This window comes from Phyllostomus hastatus, unplaced genomic scaffold (genome assembly GCF_019186645.2).
Source record: "Phyllostomus hastatus isolate PE091 unplaced genomic scaffold, TTU_PhHast_1.1 phas_contig_34, whole genome shotgun sequence".
NCBI lineage: Eukaryota > Metazoa > Chordata > Mammalia > Chiroptera > Phyllostomidae > Phyllostomus > Phyllostomus hastatus.
Window position 1 is genome coordinate 28,867,012 of NW_025333857.1, and position 26,062 is coordinate 28,893,073.

At 40.0% G+C, this 26,062-nt stretch overlaps 1 protein-coding gene across 2 annotated transcripts in view; it reads right to left on the reverse strand.

Annotated features, from left to right (window-relative positions):
• Window positions 1-26,062, reverse strand: part of DOCK8 (dedicator of cytokinesis 8) — a 218,685-nt gene that overhangs the window by 114,713 nt on the left and 77,910 nt on the right. For both annotated transcript variants that reach the window (XM_045839979.1, XM_045839980.1), the window contains 5 exons: window positions 18,303-18,426; window positions 14,018-14,230; window positions 9,573-9,658; window positions 5,624-5,690; window positions 3,220-3,369 (listed from right to left, as the gene is read on the reverse strand). In XM_045839979.1, coding sequence (XP_045695935.1) covers window positions 3,220-3,369; window positions 5,624-5,690; window positions 9,573-9,658; window positions 14,018-14,230; window positions 18,303-18,426 — 640 coding nt within the window. The remainder of the gene's footprint in view (window positions 1-3,219; window positions 3,370-5,623; window positions 5,691-9,572; window positions 9,659-14,017; window positions 14,231-18,302; window positions 18,427-26,062) is intronic.

Sequence of the window (26,062 nt, forward strand, 5' to 3'; positions counted from 1 at the left end):
AGATAAACAGCAAATGTTAATAGTTATGTTTTTATGATGGCATTATATGTGGTTTATTTTATTCCTGTTGCTTATGTGTATTTTCTATTTTTAAACAATAAACTTGTACTATACCTACAATAAAAATGCAATAAAAATTATTTCATAAAACAAAACCCATAAGACATATGTAGGAAGTGAAAAGCTCATTTTCTTTATTATTACTTACAGTGTAAAAAAGATTTATGACCTCTGTAAAAGTCAGGTTGGGGACTCAAACCTTTCACAAAATGAATAAGTGAACAGAATAAATTATCCGTAATTGTCTCCCTTGTATTTCCTATTAGGGCTGCTTCTCTGGATTTAACAGGCTTACACAGAAACCAAAAGCAGTGGGACAGTACAGCTTTTTACTTTGCTGACTGGCTGGCAATATGAAAATGCTACTATGTCAAATGTCTTCTCTGTTTTTGCCTCAGGTAAAGGATTTGGCTGACCATAAGTTTGGGTACCATATTTAGGAGAAAGAAAAAGAGAAAACTGAAATTTCCTACCACTCTGTTCAAAGAAAAAATAATTTAACTTAGATGGTGAGGAGGAAAACAAGTGATTTAGTCCCATCAACAGTCTGTATCATTAGTTGAGATGATTCTTGAGGAGGAAATCTGGGTTAACATATCCCAATAGGCACACATTCTTAACAAGTATTATTAGAAGTACCCTAGTGATGAGGGTGTTTAACAGAGGTTCCAAGGAAGTGGCATGGGACTGCTCGATGGGTGTCTATCTCAGGGGACTGCAAGCAAGAACTGTCTTCTAACCAGAGAAGTTCAAAACCCCTTTCCACTGCCGGGGCAGAAGACAAGACTGACCCCCTGAGAGATGCCCCAGGTGGAAAACGCAGACTCACAACGCTCGGGCTAGAGACTGGTATTCCTGCTAGTCAGGAATCATTCGTGTACTCGTCAGTTCCGAGGACATTTGCTGGGTACCATCCACGTGGCGGTTGCTGGGAGATAAGGTGATGAACATTGTACACCTGGTGCCTTGTCTCCTGAAGCTCATAGGGGCTTGTAGATCAAACTGGAAGGAAGCTAATTTTTCCACGAAGGCAATGGATAAAAAATGTCTTTAAAATAAAATTTGAACAGAGATGAAAACCTCTTCATTAGAACCCTAAAGCAAGGAATAGGAACACCATGGCTTCATGTGTGGAACCCACAGAAGCAGAATCCCCAGAATCTGGATGTGGGAAAGTTCAGAGTGAAGCAGACCAGCAGATACCATTTCCCTCACCAGACTGGATGGGGCACTTCCAGCTCCTTCATGAAAAGGAGCTGCAGGCTGCTGTGAGAGCCCACTATATGGTCCTTTGTGATTTGTGTGTGAAAGAAATGAGTGAGCCCTAATAACTATGGTAGGTAGGGGAAAGGAACATATCAGAATTACCTGGAATTTTTTTAAGGCAAAAGGTTACCCTTTGCTCCATTCAGGGGGTGGGGTTGCGGGGGAGGGAGGCTGGTTCAATGTCTGGCATGTCTGTTTTTAAAGCTTTACACCAGATTCACTCATCCTTACTCTCCATCCTTCAGTTGACAAACAGAAGCTCTAAGGCTGAAATGCCCCCTTGAAGCAGTATCACACGCAACACTAAACAAGGTAACCCTACCTCAAATGCAGTTAATGTCCTGGTGTTCAGCCTGACAATAAAAATAAGAAAGGAGGCTCTCTTTATTGTATGCCAACCTCTTGGATAAAGGTGCTAAGGATTACACCACCATTTACTATATATTTAGAGGGAAAGAAGCTATGTGATGGCATTACAGAAAAGAAAAACAAGTTAGAAGCAAACTAGGGAATATATGAGTGGATTTAAATTTCTTACCTATATCCAGACAATTAAGAGAATGTTTGTTATTGCCAAATGAATGCATTTACACATTTGGAACTCTTTGAATATATTTAGTACGTAACAGTATCCCATAGGTAACTGCTGACATTTAGCACACTACTATGGCTTAACCAAAATAAAGCCATGCACTGAGAAGTGGAGTTTGAAGTAAAATTTGGCTCTGTAGAACTAATGTTGGTTTCCTTGGTTTCCCAGGCTTAAAGAGAATTTTAAATTTAACTATGGGGCTTCTAGAGAGAGCTTTAAGCTAATTTTCCTATATGTGTAAGAAATATCACAACAAAAAAAAATACACATTAAAGTTTGACAACAACAGATACATCGTTTTAGAGACAGAATTTTACCTATAGCTTCCACGAGCTTAAATAAGTTCCCTTCAAGCTCAGTAGCCTTTCAGAGTCTTGTGAAAAGAGGCCAGCATGGAAAGACGTATGCTGCGAGTTAAGTGACTTCCAGGTCACCCACAGTCTCTGAAATCTTTATGCTGCTCCCATGAGATCATAGGGTACTCATGTGGGTGTTCATGAAATCAAATCACCCGATTTTTAAAAATTTTTTTGCAATTTTTGGGTAAAGAGGCAATGCAACTAATTATTTTACTTAGGGTAGGTAAAATACTCAATGTTTGTTGTTAATTTCTAACCAGTCATTTTGTATGTAGAGAAAGTCTCTGGTTGTCTTACATCAGCAAAGAGCACAGTCTAGAATGAAAGGTCCTTCTGCATATAATTGCCCCAGAGATTTTTGATTCTCATGAGACATACTCAGTCTGTGAGATGGTAAATAAAAAGGGAGAGTAAATCTTGGAAAATATAGCCCATACGTCAAACTGTCAGAACCTGGACTCATGATCACTTAAGTGTGAGCATCTAGAAGAACATGATCATTGTTAGGAAACTGTCTGAGATGCAGCAGCCTCCTGGGGCTGGACAGTGGAGGGTGCTTTCCTTGGTTAGGAGGAAGGATGTGTACAATGTGCCGGGCTTTAATATGCACAACTGCCCGTTGAGGGTGGTGTTACTATCCCCACTTTACAGATTAGCAAACTAAGTCTCAGAAAGATTAGGTAATTGCCTCAAAAGTCATATAACAACCAGATTGTAAAGCCAGGTTTCAAAACTAGGACTGTGTGACTCCCAGCCCCATAGCTTTTCTAGTATTCAACACAGAATTTGCTTGTAAAGGAGAAGGGATTAAGTTGAGAAGGAAATGAAATGAATCTCTCAGAAGACAGAGAGGTCATGTTCTGACACCTCTTCTACCCAGTACACGCACAGGGATAACTCAGAAATGGGAACAGGAACGTGTGCAAATCAGGCTGTGTTTACCTTGACTACCAGGTAGATGTCTGAGGATGGATAGGTGACTGAGAACACCGCAGATTTTGCCTGACTCGAAGGGGCAACAGAGGGGGTGTGGGCACGCAGAAATCCTTTGAACAGGTCAGAGTTCAGGTCACAGTGAAAATTTTCTGAGATCTGTAAAGGAGGAGCGAAATGGAAAATACATTAGAGCTACCATTCTCATGGTCTAAACATGTTTTAAAAAGTGAAAAACCAAAAGGAAATTTCTCTAAAGGAATAAATGTAGTCATAAACATGGTTCATGACTAGTGGCTATTGGAAAATCTGATACATGCTTTGTCACAATGTCTGGATATTTTGGAGTCATTTGAGAGATGTCCCTTGAAACATTCATTTTTTTTATTAACCCACCAATAATTTCTCAGTATTGATGATGTGCTATGTACTGCACTGATAAAGACCAGGACACTGCCTCTGCCCTCAGTTAGTTTATATTAAAAAATGAGGAAGAAGTCAAATATGAAACTAACTACAGGAAGAGCAAAATATAAGTGACCCAATTTGTACAAAAAAGCACCGTGGAAGTTGCAAAGGGTGAGAGATCCCATTCAGTGGGGGTGGTGAGGAATGCTTCCTTCAGAGTGACGTAGATGGGCCTTGGAGGAAGACGTTGGTAGGCAGAACTGGAAGGGGACCATGTACCAGGGAGAGTAGAACATGGAAATATCTCAGAAGCTGGAAAACCTGGGTTGAATTCAGTTAACAGAGATTAGTCCAGCTTGCACAGGCTATAGAGGGGAAGAGAAACAAGGGAGAGCCAGGCATGGAAGCTAAAGAGTTTGTAACTAATTCTGTAGGCAGTGAAGATCCGTTAAAGGTCCTGAGCAAGAGCATGGCATGATGGGCACTCCTTGGCTCACTAGTGTAGTGATACTTACAAGCCACTGCCTAGTTGGGTCGCCCTTTATCACTAATAGCGTTATAGCTGAGAATTGGCTGCTCAGGTAAAGACTACATTTACCATCCTCTCTTGCAGTTAGGAGTGAATTATGAGCATAAGTGATGCATCTGTCAAACACCCAGGCCACCCTTGCCCACCTTTCCCTCTTTTTTTCAGGATCTGCAATGGCAGTGACAAAAGTGACTTTGGGAGAGCGCATATTGAAGATGGAGGAGCCACTGCCAGCTTGGGTTTCTGAATGACTGAGGGGCTGAGACCACTGCTGACCCAGCACCCCAATGCTGGGTTGCTGGGAAACAAAGCCAGAGATTTCTTTAAGCCTGTGGTTCTCAAAATGTGATCCCCTTACCAGCAGCTTAGGCATCACCTGGGAACCTGCTAGAAATGCACATCCTCAGGCCCCACCCAAACCTACTGAATCAGAAACTCTGAGGGTGAGTTTAATATCTGTTTTAATAAGCTCTCCAGGTGGTAGTGATGCACAGTCAAGTTTAGGAACTACTGCCTCAAACTAGGGCACTTGGGGGACTCTTGGTTTTAGTAGTTATCATACCCTAACTCATACAATTCTCAGTGATTATTAGTATTTATTCAAGAAATACATAGTTCCCTAAATACAGAATGGCTATGGGTGGAGAGGGGCAGAAACCTCTTACTCTGGCTTTGTTATTTTTGTTTTTCTCTAGGAATTACAAAATAACTAAATAGTAAAACATCCATGGAGAAGTCTTAGGTCTTTGAACTGTTTCCAATTAAAAGCACATTACGGTTAGTGGGGCTTCCACCCCATGGCAAATTTAGACTTCTGCTGCACAAGACACCTTCTATTCATGATGAGCCTACTTCACAATGCAAAACACTCCCCAAATAAGGAAACACCACTACATGCACATCCAAGTTTGTTAAAAATGTATTTAAATATGCCTTGTTTTGCAAGTAGTCCCCTACACTGCAATATCATTTCTCTCTTATCCCAGCCAGGCCTCTAGCCATCCTCTGACCAGCCTCCAGCAGGCTTTCCCTTAAAGTTGTCAAAGCATGTAAATAACTAACATTCCCAGATTAATCCCTCAAAAACTGCAAGGCAATTGAACTAAGTATATCAAAGGTCATTTGCTTTCAAATCTGATGTGTTTTTGTTGAATAGAAGTGAGATTTAAAAACATAAACTCAGCCCTGGCTGGTGTAGTTTGGTGGATTGAGTGCAGGCCTGCAAAGCAAGGGGTCACTGGTTCAGTTCCTAGTCAGGGCACATGCCTGGGTTGTGGGCCAAGTCCCCAGTAGGGGGTGCATGAGAGGCAAACACACATTGATGTTTCTCTCCCTTTCTTTCTCCCGTTCTTCCCCCCTAAAAATAAATAAATAAAATCTTTTAAATACCCTGTAAAATTTTTAAAAAAGAGGAAACTCAAAGACGTATCAACAATATTTGTGCCCCCAGGGACAGGTTATTTTTTGCTTTCTTACCTTTTTCCTTTCTTTAACATCATAGAGGGCAATGCTGGCAAACAGAGGCTCAATTTCAATCTCAAACCTGTAAGAGTAAGCAAGAAAAATCTATATGGTTTTAACTTAAATAATTTTGAATTTTCTCTAAGTGCCTAAATACATAAATGTATATAGTATGTAAATACACATAAAGATATAGGTAGTTTCTAGAAATATTCTGATAACTCTATGCATATCAGAATCATGCTGGGATATTAATGGAGAACTATGGAAGGTCATGTAGCATTTTTAATCATTTGAAATCATGGTGGGTAGTGGATTCTCCCAAAAAGTGCTTGTTGGTGGCACCACAAGGGAAAGTGGGCAGGACAGACCTTGGTCTGATCCTGCAAGGCACTCCTTACCATTGCAGCTGCTGTGTTTTCGAGGTCTTAGGTAAAGGCTTTATTTATAGTTTACAGTTTAGTGCTAGGATAAAAATCTCTATTATTCGATTCTAAGGGATAGGGCTTTTCAGATACTAAAAATAAGAAAAGTTCAGTTCCTTTTCTTTACATTTATTGTGGGACCATCAGAGGAAGATTGGGTTATCATGTGGGTGAGTGGCCCTTCCTAACTCCATTGCCAGTGGGTTTGCTGAGCTGAGATACAGGGAGGGGACTGAGCACTATGATAAATACTGAAGTGTGTGGACCCAACGATGGCTGGAAAGAGGAGCCCTCATATTGGCCCTAATTACCCATTCTCCACAAAAAAATGGTGGGTTTGGAGAAAATGCATCCCCAAAGCATAATCCTGCCACGTGTTATAATATGCACTTGGAGCACAGATGTGCACCTTCCAAGTTTCTGAGGTCAACAGTCCATGACCTTGAGCACTGCCACTGAGAACACTGGTAATCAGGCCCTGGGCTGACATTACTGCAGAATCCACACACATTGGACTAAATTGTGTTTCAAGGCACGTTTCAGAGGATGGACTTACCATTGGATAGCTTTGCCTTAAAAGATAACTTTTTAGAAGATATTTGTGTCTAGATTCACCGGCTACTGCCTGGCATGGTTGATTTGTATTTCATTGTCTATTCTCTGATACACAAAGGTCTGAATAATCCTGTAATTTACCTAGGTAGGTACTGAGTGTTAAGTTCTCTGTGGTTCAGAGAAAGAAAAAGCGAATTAACTCTTGTTGAACACTTAAAATTGTGCTGTGATAAGTGCTTCACATATCAGTTCCTTCATATCCACAACACAGACGTGACAGGTTCAGAGAGCTTAAGTAATTTGCCAAAGGCCACAAGGTTGGGAATTGGCACACTCAGGTTTCAAGCCCAGTCCTTTCAGATAACAGAACCTGCGTTTTTCTGACCAGTGTTTTTCCAGGTGTGGTTTCCAGAAACTAGCATTTGAAGCAAATGAGTTTGTCAAAATGCAGGTTTCCTGGTCCCACCTGAAATCCACTGAACAAGACTCTCTTGAGGAAAACAGTGGTAGGAGGTCTCCCCAAACTTTTCTTTAAAACCAGCTCTTTGGGTAAATTTAATGCACACTAAAGTTCTACCACTAAGAAGGCTCCTTTGAGCTGAGGTTACTTGACATAAGACAGTATTAAATTTTAAATTAAACTTAGAATTTTTCCATTTAAAAGGTAAAATAGAAAAAACACTCTACTGTTATCCTCTTTTTTCTTGCTGCTATACACACTCACAGAATCGGTACTATCCTAATTCTTTCTGTGTGCTCGAGGCTTTAGCTACTTCTCAAAGGCAAAAGAGAAAGCTACAGATCTCAATAACCTTTTTAAAATTCCCTAGCTGATTAACTCTATAGTAGTAGAAATAGGATTTGGAATACTGGGAAAGCATGCGTATTTAATATTATCATTAAATTTTTACTATTCATATTTTAACATTCTAGGTTTACTTGTAAGAATTTGCCTCCTTTTTTTAAAAAAAATCCACTTTGTTCAAAGTAATTATACCTAGGACTATCTGTTCAGTCCATTAGTCTTGTTGGTATGGATATACTGTTTAAGACATTTGAGCAGAACAAGTGCACTGAACAAACAGTGCTTCTTAATTTCTGATTTGGCATTTTGGGGGAAAATCACTAGAAACTACACTTCACAATTTTCATCAAGAAAAACCAAGTGATTCAATTTTTTTAAATAATGTACATCTATCTTAGTGGCCATCTTTTCGAACTAGTTTGAACAGCTGCCATTTATTAGAAAGTTCTAGAAGTCTTAGTGATAAGCATCACCAGAGAGAATAGAGAGAATTCCTCCAATCCTCAACAGCGAGGTTACCGTATCTAAAAGTGCATCCTGTGGGGATGGGCGAGTGCCTCAGACAATGCAGCACACTCGCTGCACAAGGCAGAGGAGAGTGGAACAGCCACTTCCACTCAGTCCTCCTGCTGGAAGACTGGGAGGCCCCTACCTCCGGTTGGCTTGCCAGGGCTAGAGTTTGCCTTTCTGTACCCCTTACCTGATACAGAGGTATCAGGCTCACTACTGGCTGCCCATCTGTGCACAAGACAAAAGGTCCCAGCTGCCCCTTTCCACCTGCTGGTAGAAAAGGCTAGGGGGCAGGGGCTGCAACATCAAGAGAGCATCCACAACCGGGTGAGCAGTCATGCTGGCTTGTGTTCTGAGGAGAGGAACCGGGGAGGCTATGCATTAGAATTAGAAGTTTAGGACAGATGGGAATGGTGAGACTATCTGGTCTAACAACTTGTTTAAAGGAAAGGAGCTGAAATCCCAGAGTTCTCAGGGATGACACAAAGCCTTGAATCCAGCATCCAGATGCCCTAATTGCAACCCAGGTGCTGCTTAAGGGGACTATGAATTAATTTCAAGAGATGGATGACTACCCTAGTAGGGTGTGAAACACAATATGCTGAGGTGCTTTTGTCTAGGCAGAACATTTATAACTTAATGTTTTCAAAAGGGACTGTGATTTGAAGAAGTAAAGAACTAAGTCTAAAGTAGTAGCCTCAAAGAGCAAAGAGAGGTGCACAAGCACTCCAGGGTGCACAAGATAATCCACCGGACTGCAGAAAGAAGACACTGTAACTTATTTTTAAATACTTAGTTCAGCCTTTATAATTTCTTGATTATATATGTTTTATAATGTATATAATATTGTAATCTGCAAGTACAAAATTAATAAACACCTATGGAGGACATGTGACTTTTTTTAGTGTAAAAGTAAACAAATACCTTGGAGACAACTGCTTTAAAGTAGATGTGATAAATAACTGGCCTACAAGATGACTGCAGCCATGCTTTGTTTGAACTGTGTGGTATTTTAAAAGGAAATGAGAAAATTTTAAGAAAATTTTGCAGAAAAACCTGAATTTTGGGGCAAAAAAATCAGACAATTGACAAAAGTGGGCTTGCTTACTTGAATGTCAAGGCTTGGTCCTAGATAGCGAGTGCCCCTTAAAAATAGTTTGCTACAGTCCCCACTACTCTCTATTGTCTCTTGGCATTGAGACTGGGTTTTAGGTGTATTTATCATTGTGTTTCAACAGTGGTATACTGGGTAAATGTTTAGAAAACAAGTGTCTTCTACCATGGCCAATTTCAAGTCATCAATGTGACTTTACTGAATAGAGTTGGGGAAAGAAATGTACAATCAACTCTCAGGAGTTAGAGCTGACTCCAGCACACCACTGGCTTGCACCAATGTTTTTTTTCATGTAGGCAATTTTACTCAATTACCTTATATGTCTAACCTTAGTGTTTGCCTTCCCTATTATGGAAGAAAGACTGTCAAAGGCTTGGTAGGAATATAATTCAGATCTAGCTCTGATCCAAACTCTGCTCTTTCCACTATGTCACAGCTGCCCATTGTTAAATGTGTTGGGAGATCCTCCCTGATTCAAGCTCTGATGTTAAAGACACAGTTTGTGTCTAAAAGGCAATATAAACCTCAGTGTAGTTACCCATTGCTGATACTTACCTCAGGGTCTGCAACTTGACCAATAGCCTGTTGCCCAGGTGTTCCTTAGGACATTCTGGCACTGGACGTATTTCCACAGCATCCTCCTATTATTAATCACATGGTGAAATCATTAGTGAATTTCCATTACAGGAGTTCCAGTTGGAGTCAACCCAGGGAAGGGAAGGCTGCCATCCACTGCTCAATTCAACTTGCAATTACTGTATTTGCAATAGCAAAATAACACTGACATTTATGAGAGAGTTTGTTACCAAGCTTCAAAGTCAGCCTTTACAGCAAGCATTTTCTCCTTCCAGGAAGCCAAGCATTTAAGACAAAGAGACTGAGGGAGGAAGGAAATGTGAACATGAATATGACTTAGTAACATCCACCAGATGGCATTGCAAAATCTTACACCTATTGTTGGATTTTTTTTTTTTTTGCTGCTGTAAGTACACATTTAGAATATTTCTCCTGCCAAGGACTATGCTGGTAAATATGTGTGTTTCAGACTTGAGATCTGAGTCAGAATAGTTCACTTAAGGCTGTAAACCATCAATACTATAATACAGTGTCTTTCTCAGTTCTCTGTTTTCTTAAACAGATGATAGAGATTTGGGGTTGAATTTATAGGTTCTATAAAAATATATCTGGCTAAAACTTGCTGAAGTTCTATGTACAGAAAGGCTTCATAATGAAAAATTAAAAGATATACCTGTTTCTTACCACATTGGGACTCAAGACTTAAAGAAAAATAACAAGTCCCTACTGTAACTTTTAGCATTCAACTCTAAACTATCCCAGTATCTTAATTATATTTAAGCATGCAAAGATAAACAGCACAAGTCCCTGAAAACTTTAATTCCTGCTCTTGCAAACACTCGTAGGTGGCCTGCAGCCCACAGGGGTGTGAAGAATACAGACAGGTCTTAATTGTATTTTGCTTGGCTAGAAAGGGTGGGGGCTTCCACCCAAACCCCACAGCAACCATAGCATTTTGACTAATAGCAGTAAAGCCACCTTTTTGGTAAATCTGTTCCCAGTTTGATGGAATAGCCAAAGCGGTAAATTCACAACCACTGTAAGCTTTACTCTTCTTCAAGGCCCAATCAGTTGACCACCTTGTGGGGTAGAGTTGCTGTTTGTTTCAGAAAGGGCACAGTTCTGATGCCTACACAGAGCTGAATTCCCTCAGGGCAAGCTGGAACTTTTTAGAGTGATTAAAACAGACACATTGGAGGGGGAAGGTCACTGTTATTGGAAAACAACCTCAAGGGAAGGACTCTCATGGGTCTCTAAAACTACATTAGGTCTGAATTCAATTTTTCCTTTAAAAGCTTTTCATTTGGGAAATTGTAAATAAATACAAACAGAATAATGTAATGAACCACTTTTACCCATCAACTTCCTTCAACAATTTCAACTCATGGACAACGTGGTTTCATCTACACTTGCACTTGCTACCTCCCCCACTCAATATTGAATTCCTTAAAAGCAAGGCCCCAAACATCATATCATTTTATCTGTAAATATTTTTGTACAGCTCTCTAAAAGATAAGGACTTTTAAAAACACATAACTGTAATACCATTATGGCCCTTAAAATATTAACAAAAATTTCTTGTTGTCACTAAATATGTAATGAGTTCTAAATTTCCCCAGCTGTCTTAATTTTTTACAGTTAGTTTTTATAGTTAGGATTCAAACTCTGTGTGTGTGTGTGTGTGTGTGTGTGTGTGTGTGTGTGTATAAATGTATCTCCAAAGTTTCTTCTAACCTATATGAGTTTCTTGAGCCTTTATAGTTATCTAACACAGGAACAAATTCCTAAAGAAGCAGAAGAGGAAATGTAAAGTTTTACTGCACCTGTTTCATCTTGCTGGGAGATGTGTGTGTGGTGTGTGTGTGTGTATGAGAGAGAGAGAAAGAGAGGGAGTGAGATGTAAGAGAGAAAGATAACAAGAGAGATGACATCCCTCCATCAGTTGGCCAAATGAATCCTGAGGCCAACTCTATGGCTGCCTACCTGTACCTTCATTATGTGAGCCAGTAAGTCCCCCCATTTTTTAACTGATTTTAGTTGGGTTCTGTTACTTGCAACCAAAATGCAAACTCTTCAGTGATTTGGAATATAGTGGCAACTTTCTTAGGGGTCTACACATAGGACAACACATTTTATAGACTCAGTGAACCAAGGAAAGAACTCACCTCATCTGACTTGGTGGTTGAATTCTTTTACCTCTCCTGTAGACTCAGTCATAATTTTGATTAATAGTTCACCTCTCTTCTAATTTTCCTCACCAAGGAATAAATTAATGATAACATAAAACAATTTCATTGTGTTATCAAAAATTCAGCATTTTTAATCATTTCATGGTAGGCCAGAAATTTATCTTTCTTCCACAGGACTTTCTTTGAAGCAAGTACAAATTACAAGTACAAATGCAACTACAACATATTAAAGGGCTGGTATAGGGGGACTCAAGCATTTCCAACATACCAGTTTACAAATAACTGTTACACTAATTACAAAGCATTCCTCCTCACTCAATAAGGTGGATCCCATTAGGACCTCTGCTAGATTATAACTTGCAGTCTCAATTGAGTTTCAGCACTGTTCAGAGACCAAAAAACAAAGTTCCTTCAAAACAGTCTATGATTCACTTTTTTAATCAGTTCAGATCGGATATTCTTCATTTAACCCATTGAGGGAAGTTTTAATGAGTTGATGTCTAGCTGGAAGTATTCTCCTCGTCCTTTAATGTTTTCTCTCTCCTGTGCCCACTCCGGGCCCCCTTACCACGTACTGGCACCTACAACACGGAGTCGGGATGAAGAGGAATGCAAGCAAAGGTCAAGTCAGCCAAACAATATTTCTTGGGCAAATTTGTTGAAAAATTTTAAAGTTGTAGATGGAAACTAAAAAGTTTTGAGATAAAATGGGGTTGTTTATATCATCTTTGGATTCCAGTTATGTGTGCTAATCTACCTGGTAGTCATATGTGGATAAATAAACAGGCAAACATAAAAGTTAGAATTAATGGTTTAGTATCTCCATCCTATAATTTAATTTACCTGTTGATTCTTGAGCAAGTAATTTACCCTCTCTGATTCTTACTTTGAAATCTGAAAACAGGGAGATGATAACATGATCCACATTATTCATATTTATTTTTTAATCTGCCTCATTCAGAAAGGATTTGAGGCCACTGGCAAGACTATAAATAAAACAGGTGAGAGGGCAAGGGTAGTTGGAAATAAGAATAAGAAAAAAAGAAAGTTGAAAAAAATTCGGGACACCAAAAAGTAAGCTCCCAGACTGAGCAGAGGTGGACAGAAAACTGACACTAAGAAAAGAATTTAAGAGAGTTGATTACAAGATGTGCATAATCTCTAAGTACACACATTTTCTCCGTGGAAGCACAATTCTTCTTTGTCTGAAGGCCTGAGGGATAATTTCCCTGCTGATCCTTATTGAGGTGGGTGTTGGGTGATAAGTAGGTCAATTCTCAATCATATTTACATAGTGCACACAATATCATATCTCATGATAGCTGACCAGGGTGAGCTTTTGTACTTTTTGCTGACCAGTGGTGAGCTCATGAAAAGGTCAATCAACTAACACAATTCTTACAGGTGGGGGCTTCACACGGTCTAAGAATGAGGCTCCCTGATGGTCTTGCTTGATCCAAAGATAAAATTTCAAATACTTAGAGACATGGATGGATGGCATATCTTTTATGAAAAATTCCCCCAAATCATTTTCCTTGCAACTGAATTTTGAATAAAATTTGGACAGCAGAGATATTGTAGTAATCTGTTCTGGCAAGACCCAGAAGTATAGGTATTCTGACATGCAGAAGGGAAGACCGAGAGCCTAATATAAAGTATAAGGAGCTGAAGCAGTCTTGAATAATGGTCATCCCTCATCCCATCCAAAGTGCCCTGAGGACTGACCATAGGCAAGGCCTGAATTATCAAATTGTTCTGGGTCAGGTCCAGTGTATAAAGAAGTGGACAATCAAGAGCCTAATGCACTGGGACCATGGCTGTGATATTTCAGGCTGGAATGTTTTCGAAGATTTAAAAAAAAAAACTTAAAGCACTAAAGAATGCATGTCTTGGTGGATTAACTGCAAAACATACCCCAAAGTAACTGAGTGGTTTGACTGGCTGAGTGGGCTCACTGCATGTGGACCCTTGCCACATTTTGGAGCATAAATGAGATATCAGTGAAAGTATTTCGTAAAGTGCTATGAAAATTCTAGTTATTATTAGAATCTCATGTGTATCATTGACCAATATTTGCCTCTGCTATTATGCAGGCTTGCCTTAGTAAAATAAACAGTCCCAGAAATCATACGATTAAGCATCCTGATGTTGCTATACAGTAATGATGAACAGCACTATTTTCCTGGAGACTGTGTCTTCACTGAAATGCCCCAGCATGAAGACGGTCACACCCACCTCGTCCACGGATGGGTAAAGGGCAAAGAGCTCAGCCTGCCGGTTGGTCCTCCGGGCCTCCTCATTCTTCTTCTCGAAGTCCTCTGCACTCACACTTTGCAGGAGGTTTTCTAGCCGCTGGTCAGGCTGCAGGCTGCGGAGATCGAAGTCACAAGCAGTGAGGGGGCCTTTCCCAGACACATCACACAGCACGTTTAAGTGGTGGGGGCCTGCCTGTGAGAAAAGACACATCTTTGTGAGAGAGATTGTGGATCTACAATGAGAACTAAACAGCCTGGAATGTCTCAAGACTGCTCTAATGTGCAATTGTAGAATCCAGCCTCAAGGAGTTTCTGAGCCGAAGGGAGTTTCACAGGAATCACATCTTAGCTTCCTGGCCTCAGCATCCTAAAATTAAACCTCTCCCTCTCACCTGGAAAGAGGTAATTACTCATCATCACATGTAGATAGACCTGTCCTGGAGGAAACGTTTGAAAACAGCACCGTGCCCCTGTCAGTTTTCGGTGTGCTTTTCCGGAGACTGGGAGGCAAGCATCTTATGAGCCACGTCTCATGTTCAAGCAGAACAGACTGGAAAAAGGTACAACAGAAAGGAGACTGGACTGGGGAATAGAGGGACCTCATCCTAATCTCAACTCCAGAACTTGGTTTTTGAAACTAGAAAATAGGATAATCTGTGAGGAGTCTTCCAAATGAAACTTTATGTGGACTCCAAAGCTGAGCCTTATGTTTCTGGAGACACAGCTGTCGGTATGGGGACACCTTCCTACAGGACTTTAGTAACAGTTACAGAAATAAGCAACAGCAAAAAAAGAAAAAGAAAAAGCATTTGCTATTCAAGCAGTATCCACTTTTAGTTGCAGTATGTTTGAAAAAAACTATTTTAAATCAATCACAAAATGAATTCTTTATTCCATTAGAAATATCTTGGAAACTGGGACCTGCATATCTAACCAAAGACTTGGCAAAGAACATATAACCATAATCAACAATATGCCATAGGAATATTAATGGATCTATTATAAACATCTATAAAATTGATGGTAGAATGTTATTCTAAAGTTCTACTAAATGGACTACTACTATACAATTTCTCTATAAGATATACTTTTGTGTCCTGGCTGGTGTGGCTCAGTGGATCAAGCACCAGCCTGCAAACCAAAGGGTTGCCAGTTCAATTCCCAGTCTGGGCACATGCCTGGGCTGTGGGCCAGGTCCCCAATAGGAGGTGCACTAGTGACAACCACACATTGATGTTTCTCTTCCTCTCTTTCTTCCTCCCTTCCCCCTGTCTAAAAATAAAATAAATAAAATCTTTTAAAAAAGATATACTTTTGTGACATCTATTTATCTCATAAAAATGCTACTTTACTAGATCATAAATTTTACCTAAACTGAATATGCTAGTGATAATCAATATTAATACTTTAATTATTAATATTTTTGTTTGTTTTAGAATTTATAAAGGCCTTGGGGAAAGGCTTTTACACCCTGTAAAAGAGGAAGCATTAAGAGATTTTAGACCTTTCTTACAATGGTGTGTTATGCAGCCATTAAAAAAGAGAACATGTATTCATGGGAAGAGAAAAGAGGATCACAGTACATTGTATTGTTAATATGAAAAGGGAAGTTACACAATAATATGTAGAATTGACCTAATTTTATTAAATACATGAGTACTGTGCAGTCACATCACACATGTATTAAGCTTATGTAAATGCAGGTACTTGGCCTCATCATTCTGCTAAATAATGTACATAAGACAGAACAAAAGGGCAGATGTTGCTGGTCATTTCACGGTCTGAGTACCTCTCCAGGATGAGTGTTAGTCTAATATTTAACAACATAATATTTGTATAACTTGGCTGTGAAACTTAGCCAGACATCACTGAGTGCTCTGTTCGTCTGCTGGAGAAATGAGTGTGCTTTATGGATGTGCTGGTCATTCACCTATTGTCTGTCAGCTTTGACTTCATCCTTTCATACAATTCTGTAATGCTAGATGTAAATCAGCAAATCAGATTTCTGCTTTGCCTGCTACTCCATTTAAATTATGCTAGTCGGGGGCGCTAGAGGGAGGCTGGATAGCTGGAGCTAGGAGAAGAGACTGGCCCCTTCCGTTTTGCTTACAACTCCTTTTGCCACTGTTAGTGGCTGTTGTTGTAGCCTTGAGCTTCGGTTGGCACTTTCAGAACCATCCTCATCTTACCTCTTTGGAGGTACCAGACCACCTGGACTATTCCTCCTCTTGGGAGGTCTGACTCCACACTCCCGGCCTTTCTGAGGTCTTTCCTCTGAATCCTAAGATAACCCCATCTGCTGGGCCACACCCCCTCCTCGCTCTGAGGCTCCTCTTCTGAGCTTCTAGGCTCTCATCTCCAAGCTCTTCCCATTAGACCCATAGTTCTTGAACGTGGTCCTGGGACCAGCAGCATCAGCAGGTCCTGGGAAATGCTAATTAGACATGCAAATTCTCAAGCTCCAGTCCAGACCTAGTGAGTCAAAAACTCTGGGGCAGGGCCTGGTAATCTGTGTTTGAACGTGGCCTTCCAGGGATTCTGAGGACGCTGGAATTCGGGAACCGCTGCCCTAGACCCCAGCCCCAGGGTGGTGTGCTGTTTCTTGCAGTTACGATTTCGGCATGACTTCACTTTTCTTTCTGGGTCTCCCAGTCCTCCAAAACCTGTTTAGTCAATTCCCTGTGTTAAATGTCTTCTGTGGAAGTATCTAGTGTGCTTCTGTCTGACTGATACAAGGAACAATTTACTTGTCATCATGTATGGTGAAAACTGAAATTAATCAAAATTACCAATGAAAAAGTCCCTTAAATCTCCCAGAGAGTACAGCATCCAGGTATTCTAGGCCTCAGTAAGCCCAGCATATATTTAGAACTGGGACGATGGCTGATTCCTCTGTAGAGCTCAGATTAGGTAGTTGGCATGACCATACAGAGAGACCATGTTGTTGGAAAAATAGGTATTATTTAAAAACCTTCCAGTAAGCTGGGTGAGATGCTTGGGTTATGATAGTACCTGAAAGCTAAAAACTACACTGGTTTAAGAAGAAGTCCTATACAACCTTGGACAAATTTCTTCCTCTACGTTTTACTGTTCTCAATTATAAAATGGGCAGGTTGGACTAGAGCACTGGCTTGAAAATGTAAAAAATTGTGGTAAAATATACATGACAAAATTTACCATTTAGCCATTTTTTGAGTGTTCAGGGCAGTAGTGTTAGGTACATTTGCACTGTTGTGCAACCCACCTCCAGAGCTCTTTCATCTCACAGAACCGAAACTGGTTAAGACTGGTTAAACAGCACTCCTCACTCACTCGTCTCCCAGCCCCTGGCAACCACCATGCTACTTCTGTCTCTATGAATTTGACTCATCTAGGCACCTCACATAAGTGGAATTATACAGTATATTGGTTCTCTTGTGACTGGTTTATGTCACTTAGCATATTGGCTTCAAGGTTCATGCATGTTGCAGTATGTGTCAGAATTTTCCCTCTTTTTAAGATGGAATAATATTTCATTGAATGTATATGCTGCATTTGTTTATCCACTCATCTGTGCATGGCTACATGGCTGTTTCCACCTTTTGGCTATTGTGAATAGTGCTGCTATAAACACAGGTGTACAGAGCTGCCTTTTAAAGTGTAACTACTCTGTGATAATAATAACAGTAATAACAACAATAACAGAAGTCAACATTTACTGGGCACTAAGTGTGAGAAGAGACATGGTCTAAAGTGCTGGATGCATATTAACTCATTGGATACTCCAACAACTTCATGAGTTAGTTACCATCACCATTCTTGTTTTCCAGGGGAGGAAACTGAAGCTCAGAGAGTTTAGTTATCCTGCCTGAGGCAGCAGAGTTAGACGTAGTAAATCACAGAGAACCCAGGCCTTTTGGCTCAGTGTGGAGCTTTTAATCACTCACTCTGCGGCCTGCTGAGGGGCATCTCTGAGTCTCTGCAGGAATGTTATAGGGATAGGACCCAATGGCCTCCCCCAAGCAGCTAGAGCCTCCCCACTTTTCTCTATTTTAATTACTGAGCTTCTGGGTTCTTTCTTTCTTTCTTTCCCCCTCTCTTTCTCTCTCTCTCTCTTTCAACACTGATGTCTGTGGCTACGAACAAGTCTGAAAAAACCCCCAATGACTCAGATGGCAGAATTCCTCTTACTCTAATATTCTATGAACTTAGCTTTTTTATTAGTTAATAAAACCCTGGGCAGAACAGCCAGTAACCTGGTAACCAGGTTTGTTGGTAGGAAATACCTGAGCTCTGGGTTCACTGCACTCCAAGGTTTCTGACTCAAACGTCTGTTTCTGAAGCGTCTTGTGAAAATCTTTTCGGCATCCAGTCTTTTTAAAACCGCAAATCTCCGGACTTCCTTGGTTTCTTTATTGTTGTTATTGGGAGAGAAAGGGAGAGGGAGAGGGAAGGAGGGAGGGAGAAAGAAAAAGAGGCAAAATCATTAGATTAAAAATAATAAAAGTAGTGGCTTAAGCATAGACTTGGTGCTGAAAGACTGCAAAGAGAGGACCAATTGTAATTCCTCACATCTAATTATGCACCAGGCCTAATACAAGGCTCTCTTGTACTGAGATACAAACTTGCCTCCTGGCTGGCTCATTATTAAAGGCAGGAATGGCCTGGGAAAATGCCACTTCAGAGGTGTGGTCATTTCAGCTGTGGGGCATTTGGCTCCAAGTTGAAGCTAAACTATGACTCTAGTGTAAGAAGTTGGAATAAATCTTGCAATGTGCAGGAGTGGCAACTAAAGGTCGTTTGAAGATAAAAATAGAGGAAAACATTCAATTCCACATCAATATTCTTAATACTGAATTAAAAAAAGGCAGGACATGATTAGGAAAAGCTAGAAATAAATGATTTATGTACTGATTTATGTACTGATTTATGTACATAAATGATTTATGAACTGAGAATTTGCTAAAATTCTCAATTTCCACTCCATCCAGTCCATTAAAGTGGTGTTTTAAAAATGTGTAGCCATGGAAAGGGTCTAAAATGTAATGTCCAGGACTGTCACTGGGAAAAGAAATTAGACCATAATTTCATAATGAGAGGAGCAATATGTACAAGTTGGCAAATAATAATTAACCATAGAAACCAGTGTGTGTATTCCTCCTTTTTATGACTCAAAGGCTTCCTGGAGAACATGCTGCAGAGTCAACAGCACAAACATGTGCCCATTTTGTCAGACATCCCACACTATCAGAAAACACACTGAGCAAGTTGGTGGAGCAACCTGAAATGAGCTGGGATTTATTAGGCACATCCAGTGGCAGACAAGTACAGCAGGAGGTGTAGGAGAGCCACCAGCAATGACCCAAACACAGTTTATAACTCTCTGGGAGGGGCCGAGTGCTGGGTTATGCACAGTGGCACACACAGAACAAGTATTCCATAAATTTTTGTTGACTGAGTTAATTAAAGAAAAAAATGACAACTCCCTCCCTGTGTTGTCTGCAGGGAGAATGAAGAATAAGACTCTCAATGGATTTTATTATGTTCTAAAGATGAGCAATTTATTTAGAATAAAAGGAGACAAGAAATAGCCTAAAAGACAGATATGATGGGCTTGATGACTAGCTCAAGTCAAGGTTTACTATGAATGGCCATCGCCTTCAATGTCTCCTGGGCCCTGGCGTTACCCGGACCCTCCCTGCACTGGCCAGGCTGGGTGGACTACAGGCCAAAATGGGGACTTGAAAAAGCAGTAAGAAAATGAAAAGGTGTACTCTGAATAGGGAAATAAGACTAAATATTTAGAAAGGATTTTAAGAGAAATATCCAGCATAACTTCTGTTTGAGATTCCTAAACACCAACAAAATAAATAAAATTAAAAATGTTAATTATATTGTTAATACTCATCAATTAACCAACAGTATTTCGGAGAACACTTCCAGCAATTCCTCAGAAGTAATAATTGTTTGAGATATTTAAGAAAATGATTTTGGTTCCAGTTGCTCTAAGTGTGTAGACCATTGTGGTAAAAAAGAGTAAACACACATGTGACCAAACTTTATTTTATGTATTTATTTAGACTTTTGTATTGTTGTTCAAGTACAGTTGTCTCCATTACACTGTAATATTTGTTTTCTCGTTCCTAACACAGATCCTTTGAGAGAGAGCCTCCTGTGGGATTTCATAAACCTGCTAGCTTCTTAAAAATAATTCTCGCCAATTTGAATTCAGGCAGCAACATGTATGTGTGTGCCGGATGGGTAGGCTTTTCTAGTGCATAATATGATATTTTGGGACTCTCCCTAGAGAGCCCCAAAGAATTAAAAGAAACAGTGTCATGTGATCTAATGTCATGGAGAAAAAGCCACCCAACATAAAGTAGTGGCAAATACAGGCAAGTATCAAGTTGCATCCTAAGATTATACTACCATAAGTGATAACATGCTGAATTAGTGATCCTTTTTTCTTGAAAAAAAATCCAATTTTAAGGGGGGAAAATTCCCAAAGGAATTAACTAATATTAATTCATTCTAAGGTTGAAAGCCAACAGTGAATTAAAATTCAAATTTCAGCCCTGGCCAGCGTGGCTCAGTTGGTTGGAGCATTGTCCTGTAACCCAAAGGTCTCGGGTTTGATTCCCACTCAGGGCACATGCCTACGTTGCTGATTTGGTCCCTAGTCAGGGAACATAGGGGAGGAATTGATTGATGTTCCTCTCACTTCAGTGTTTCTGTCTCTCTCTCTCTCTCTGGAATCAATCAATAAATACATAAAAATAAAATACCCTGTCTTTAAAAAAAACTCAAATTTCACACTTTAGTATCTGCCTTTTGCCTTTCTTAGGACTTGTCCACTGCAAAAAGGGGATTGATGTCAAAGTTTCAGTCACATGCCTCTTCACAAGGAAACCTGCTTGGGCCACAGAAACAAAAATCAGGAAGCAGACTAGTTTTAGACCTGAGCTTAAGCCTTGGTGACCAGAAATGCATTTGTTTCAGCTTTGTCGCTTGTCTCATAAAACGTATGGTTTCCAAGAGGGTTTACTTGCAAGCGAACAACACACACAATACACGTGCAGACACATAGTTACAGATGTGCTGGCCTCCATCATCCCCCAGCTTCTTCTCTCTGTGCGTCTGTTGCTTCATAGGGTGAAGCATGGATACAACATAGATTCTAGGATATTTCTCCCAGCTTTAAAATTTTACGACAGTTCATATACTATACCTGAAAAAAATTCAGATCAAATTTTCTTCCCAAAAGATACTTAAATCTGGGGAAAATGAAATTTATTTGGCAATTGTTCTTTTGTTATTTTATGCAAGTAGAGGCTTTCTTTTTTTTGTCCTCAGTTTTGTTAGAATGTTTTCTGGAGTTCTTTACATAGACCCCAAAGACACTGACAAATGAGCATTTTAAAAATGAGTTACAAAATAATGTTAAAAGTGCATTTCACAATATATACACTATAATCCTATGTATATGCCAGCCCTCAGAATGTTTGGTATGAAAAGCATTAAGACTAGTGTATCCTGTAGGTGTGTGTTCGACACCAGAGCAAAACTTTTCCCTTCCTTGTTCTAGATTAGCATTTATTTACCCATTTAAAATCTCCGAAAGTTGCCAGGCTCTCTTGTGGCAGTAAAAGTAAAGCCAGCTGGGGAGGAGAGGACGAGGCCTGGCAAACTTGTACAGATGACTCATTTCAAAAGTGCTGGCCACAAAAGGCTGACATCACCACTGGGTAGGTAGTGAGACTGCTGGCTGAGCACCACTGGCTATGGGAGTCTCAGCATCACTGTCCCACCTGGGCAACAAGTGAAACAAGCCATGTTTCTGTTGAGCCCATCTGCGGGAGAGATGGGGAAGTAGGCCAAGTGGAAGAAAGACTACCCTCATGGAATGAACACAACCTATTACCTCTCAAGAGGACTGCATTTCCTTTCCTCAAACGTTATATTACACATTTGTGGTACTCCAAATATCAAATGTATTTTGAGAGTATTCTCTTTAGAGGCGGTGTGGTGGAATAGACAGAATTTCCAGACCTGAGTTCAGATACTGGCTCCTTATATACTGGCTCTGGGACCTTGGGCGAGGGACTTCATCTCTCAGAACCAGTTTCCTCAAGTGTAAAGTGGAGGAGAACATGGCTCTTTCAAAGATTTATTGTGAGAACAGGAAAATAATATGTGTGTCTCTTCATTTTTTTCCTCTTCCCTTTCCTATACCTTTTTCCTTTCTCTCCCTCCCCTTCCTGTATAATGCATAATAAGAACCATCAGAACAAGGTAGCCATCCATACTGGGGGGTGGGGGTAGCTGAGGAAGCACAGAGTGGGAAGTTGAAGGCCAAACATTTAAAAGGGCTGTTTGGCATGGAGAATCAGAACCCACAGGGTGTGAGAAGGGCATCCAAGCCTGGGGCAGCCTGGCACAGCTTAGCATGCGATAGCAGAGGCTAAATAGAAAGAGGAGGGCACACACCTGGAAGAGAAGCCTGCTGTGGGGTTTCAGTGCCAAGGCAAGATGACAAGGGTGTCCCTGTAGAGGAATGTCCTGGCACTAAGTGTCAGCACAGGCTGAAGAGAGCAAGCCTGATCCAGGGTATCAGAATATGAAGAAGGCAACCTTATGGGGATGGAGGGGTGCTGACAATGGTTACATACAGGGAAACTAAGTAAGTAAACATATTAAAGACAATAGGAGTCAGATTGTTCACTATCTGAGAAGCAAGTTAAAACTATGGAGAAAAAGAACTAGATGAACATTGTGCTGTTGGCTTGGAATAACACATGTTGACAAGAACTCATAGCTTTCAGCACATACACACACAAACACACACAGCTCTATTCACTGAGAAGATATAGGAAAAGCAACATCTTAAAAGCAATGAGCACAGTCAATATTTACATTTTGGCTTCTAAGTACCATTTTCCACTAAAAGGAGTAAGAGCTTCTTGGAGAAATGATCAGGGGTGAGGAAAAGGAAGTGTAAGATCAGCCCAGAATATCTTCTGGCAGAAAGCAAGGATGTGATCCCTGACTGCCGGGGACATGTAAAAAAGACATAAGAACCAGTTGAAGGGATTCACACAAGTCAAATTGAGGACAATTTGAGCATGAAAATAAATAATAGGGAGGGGTGAGGGGAAAAGGCAGAAACTACTTGAACAATAAAAATCAAATCAATAGTATTAAAAAAGAGAAATTGATTAAAACATAGGAAACTCTAACTCCATATTGATACAAATAAATCAAAAGCTTGATGAGGAATGGGGCATTTACAATAAACCCAAATTGGAGGGACTTTCTAAAAACTAACTGGCATGTAATTTTATGATGGTGAAAACTCAAGGAAACACCGATGAACTAACTGTTCCAGAGTAAACAGGACTGAAAGCATGTAAAACCTAATGTAATGTGTGACTTTGAACCAGATCCTTTTGCTCTAAAGGGCCTTTGTGGGACACTGTGTGGGATCCAGGGATTTGATTATAATAATATATCAATATTAGTTTCTTGAATGTGATGGTTTTATAGTAATTATGATGGAAATGTCCTTGTGTGTAAGAATTACACACTAAAGTATTTGGGGTAATAAATGGAGAATTATATCAGCAATTTACTCTCAAATGGTTTGGGGAAAGAGAGGGTAAGGCCTTTGTACTATATTTGCAAGTTTTCTCTAAATTGTTTCAAAATAGGAAAATAATATATGTGAGGTGTATGGGACTGTAATGAAGACTTGTAGTGGGTCCTGCTGACTAATGCATGCACCGATTCTGCAGCTGCCAGAGTGTAGCTTGGCATTTTCATGCCCAGAGACCTTTGACAGATTCACTCTACCTCCTAGCCCCTTAACTTTGCTTAGCTTGTGGCTACAACAGTCCCGCCCCTTGACTCAAAGTGGGACAGTGGGGCAACTCTGCAGTGTGATCCCTCCAGAGCACCCTGTGGATCAGGCCAAGAATTTATTGTGCTATCAACCTTAGTTGACTCCTGCTTCCCTATCTTGCTTCTCTCCCACACAGGCTTTTTCTAAAGAGCATGCCCTTGAAAATCTCATGTTCCTGAATCCCTGTCCTGGACTCAGCTTCTAGAGAATCTCAGCTAAAACAATTACACACCAGTTAAATAAGTGATAGGTACTATTTTTAGCTTCCAAGACAATACAATCAGATGCAATACCAATGCATGTGTATTATAGATGTAGATACCCTTATTTTATGAATATGTTAAAGTCTCCTAACACCTTGTTTCTGCTAAACTGTAGTTTTTACATGGGAAATTTACTTCATTATCAAAAACAAAAGTAGAACTTTGAAAAGTGCTCAGGTTTCACTTGTAGAATTCCCCCCACCTCACAAAAACAAAACAAAAACAAAAACAACACAAAAAAACAGCAACAACAATAACAACAACAAAAAAAAACTCCACTAGAGTGGTTATTATTCTGATTACATTTGTTTCGTTCCATTCCTTCCAGGGTGTCTTTGTGGCTTTTCTTTCCCAGATGTGCTGCTTAAACTATGGATTTGGGGATTCCAATATTCTGACACCTTAGTAGTAATGGTTCGCAATGAGGGTAACTGATGCTTCTTTCCTTTCTGATTGTCTCAATGACTGGGGTGTACCATTTGCACAAAGACTCTGTACCATTGTGCAAATAAATGCAAAGTATTTTTGCACTAAATTTTCCAGGAAAATAGCTACTATGTAAATGTAGGGGGAATTAAACTTTGTGCTGATTCAAGTTCTACCAAGAGTTTTTCCCCATTTTGGAAAATCACATTTCTGACGGCAATGCTATTTGTAGTATTGGAATTGCCCATACAGCACACTGTTGAAGTTTGCTTTTGCAGGTGTTACATTCCTCCTGCAGCTGCAAACAGCTGTTATTATGTTTCTGGTGCAGTTGTACCTAAGCATTTGCATATTTGCATACATGCTATTTTATATATTATGTTTCTTTTATTTCCCCTTTATATAATAGTTGGGACACTTCATTAACTTCTGAAAATGAGAAAGGTTATGGGTTATAAAGGTGGTATTATAAAATATTTGTTATACAGAAAGGAAGTGTTGAGTGAAAGATCTGAGAATGCTTGTCTCAGGGCAACATGGTATGGATATTTGCTTCTTAAAGTTCCATTCATTCTTCCATTCAACAAATGTTTGTTAAAGTATCTCCTGAGAATAAGGGATGCAGACAGGAACACATAAGAATCCCAGCTCTAAAGGTGTCCCTGTCTTCAGTGAAGTGATAGGTTAGAGAGCAAGATCACATATTGGGAGGGGAGATACAAATCTAGACAAGTTACTAGAAGGCAATGTAAAGTATGACAAAAACTTCTAAGAGAAATACAAACAGCATGCTTCGAAGATTCAGAGAACAGAATCATTACTTTTGAACAGGTCAGGGAAGGCTTTGTGAAAGCCCTGGCCTTTGCATTAGACTTTAGTGGCTGTGGAGTTATGAGATAGAAGTCTCCACATAACAGGCCGGGAGTGACTCAGTGCTATCCACAGCTGTGCTGCTCTTGGTAACTGCATAGGTTGGTAAGCCTGGCATGCTTTCCACACTTTTAGACAGCAAATGGCTAAGCACCTTGACAGCCAACACAACAAATGCATGTCATAATAAGCAATTATTGATCAGGGAGACATTTTTATGGTGTCCAGGGAGTAACTGAATTATATGCACTGATGTGTTTGAATTTTAATTGTTTACCAGTTCACTGGGAGTAAAATATGGCATAATAAAACAAATGATACCCCATTCCTTGATATCCCAGCTCTCCTTGAGCATGACCTTCCTTCCAAACTACCTTAATCACCCAAGATGAAAGACAAAGTATAAGCACTTTTATGATGCTGCTCATAACACTCATGAAATGTTTCACTGTTGCTGTGGATAATACACCAAGAATAAACAGCATGTAAACAAGTTTAATTACTTAAGACTGTGACTCTCTACCAAGACATCAAACACTTTCGTAAGTTAATCACTTTAGCTCATTTAGAGAAAATGACAGAGGATATA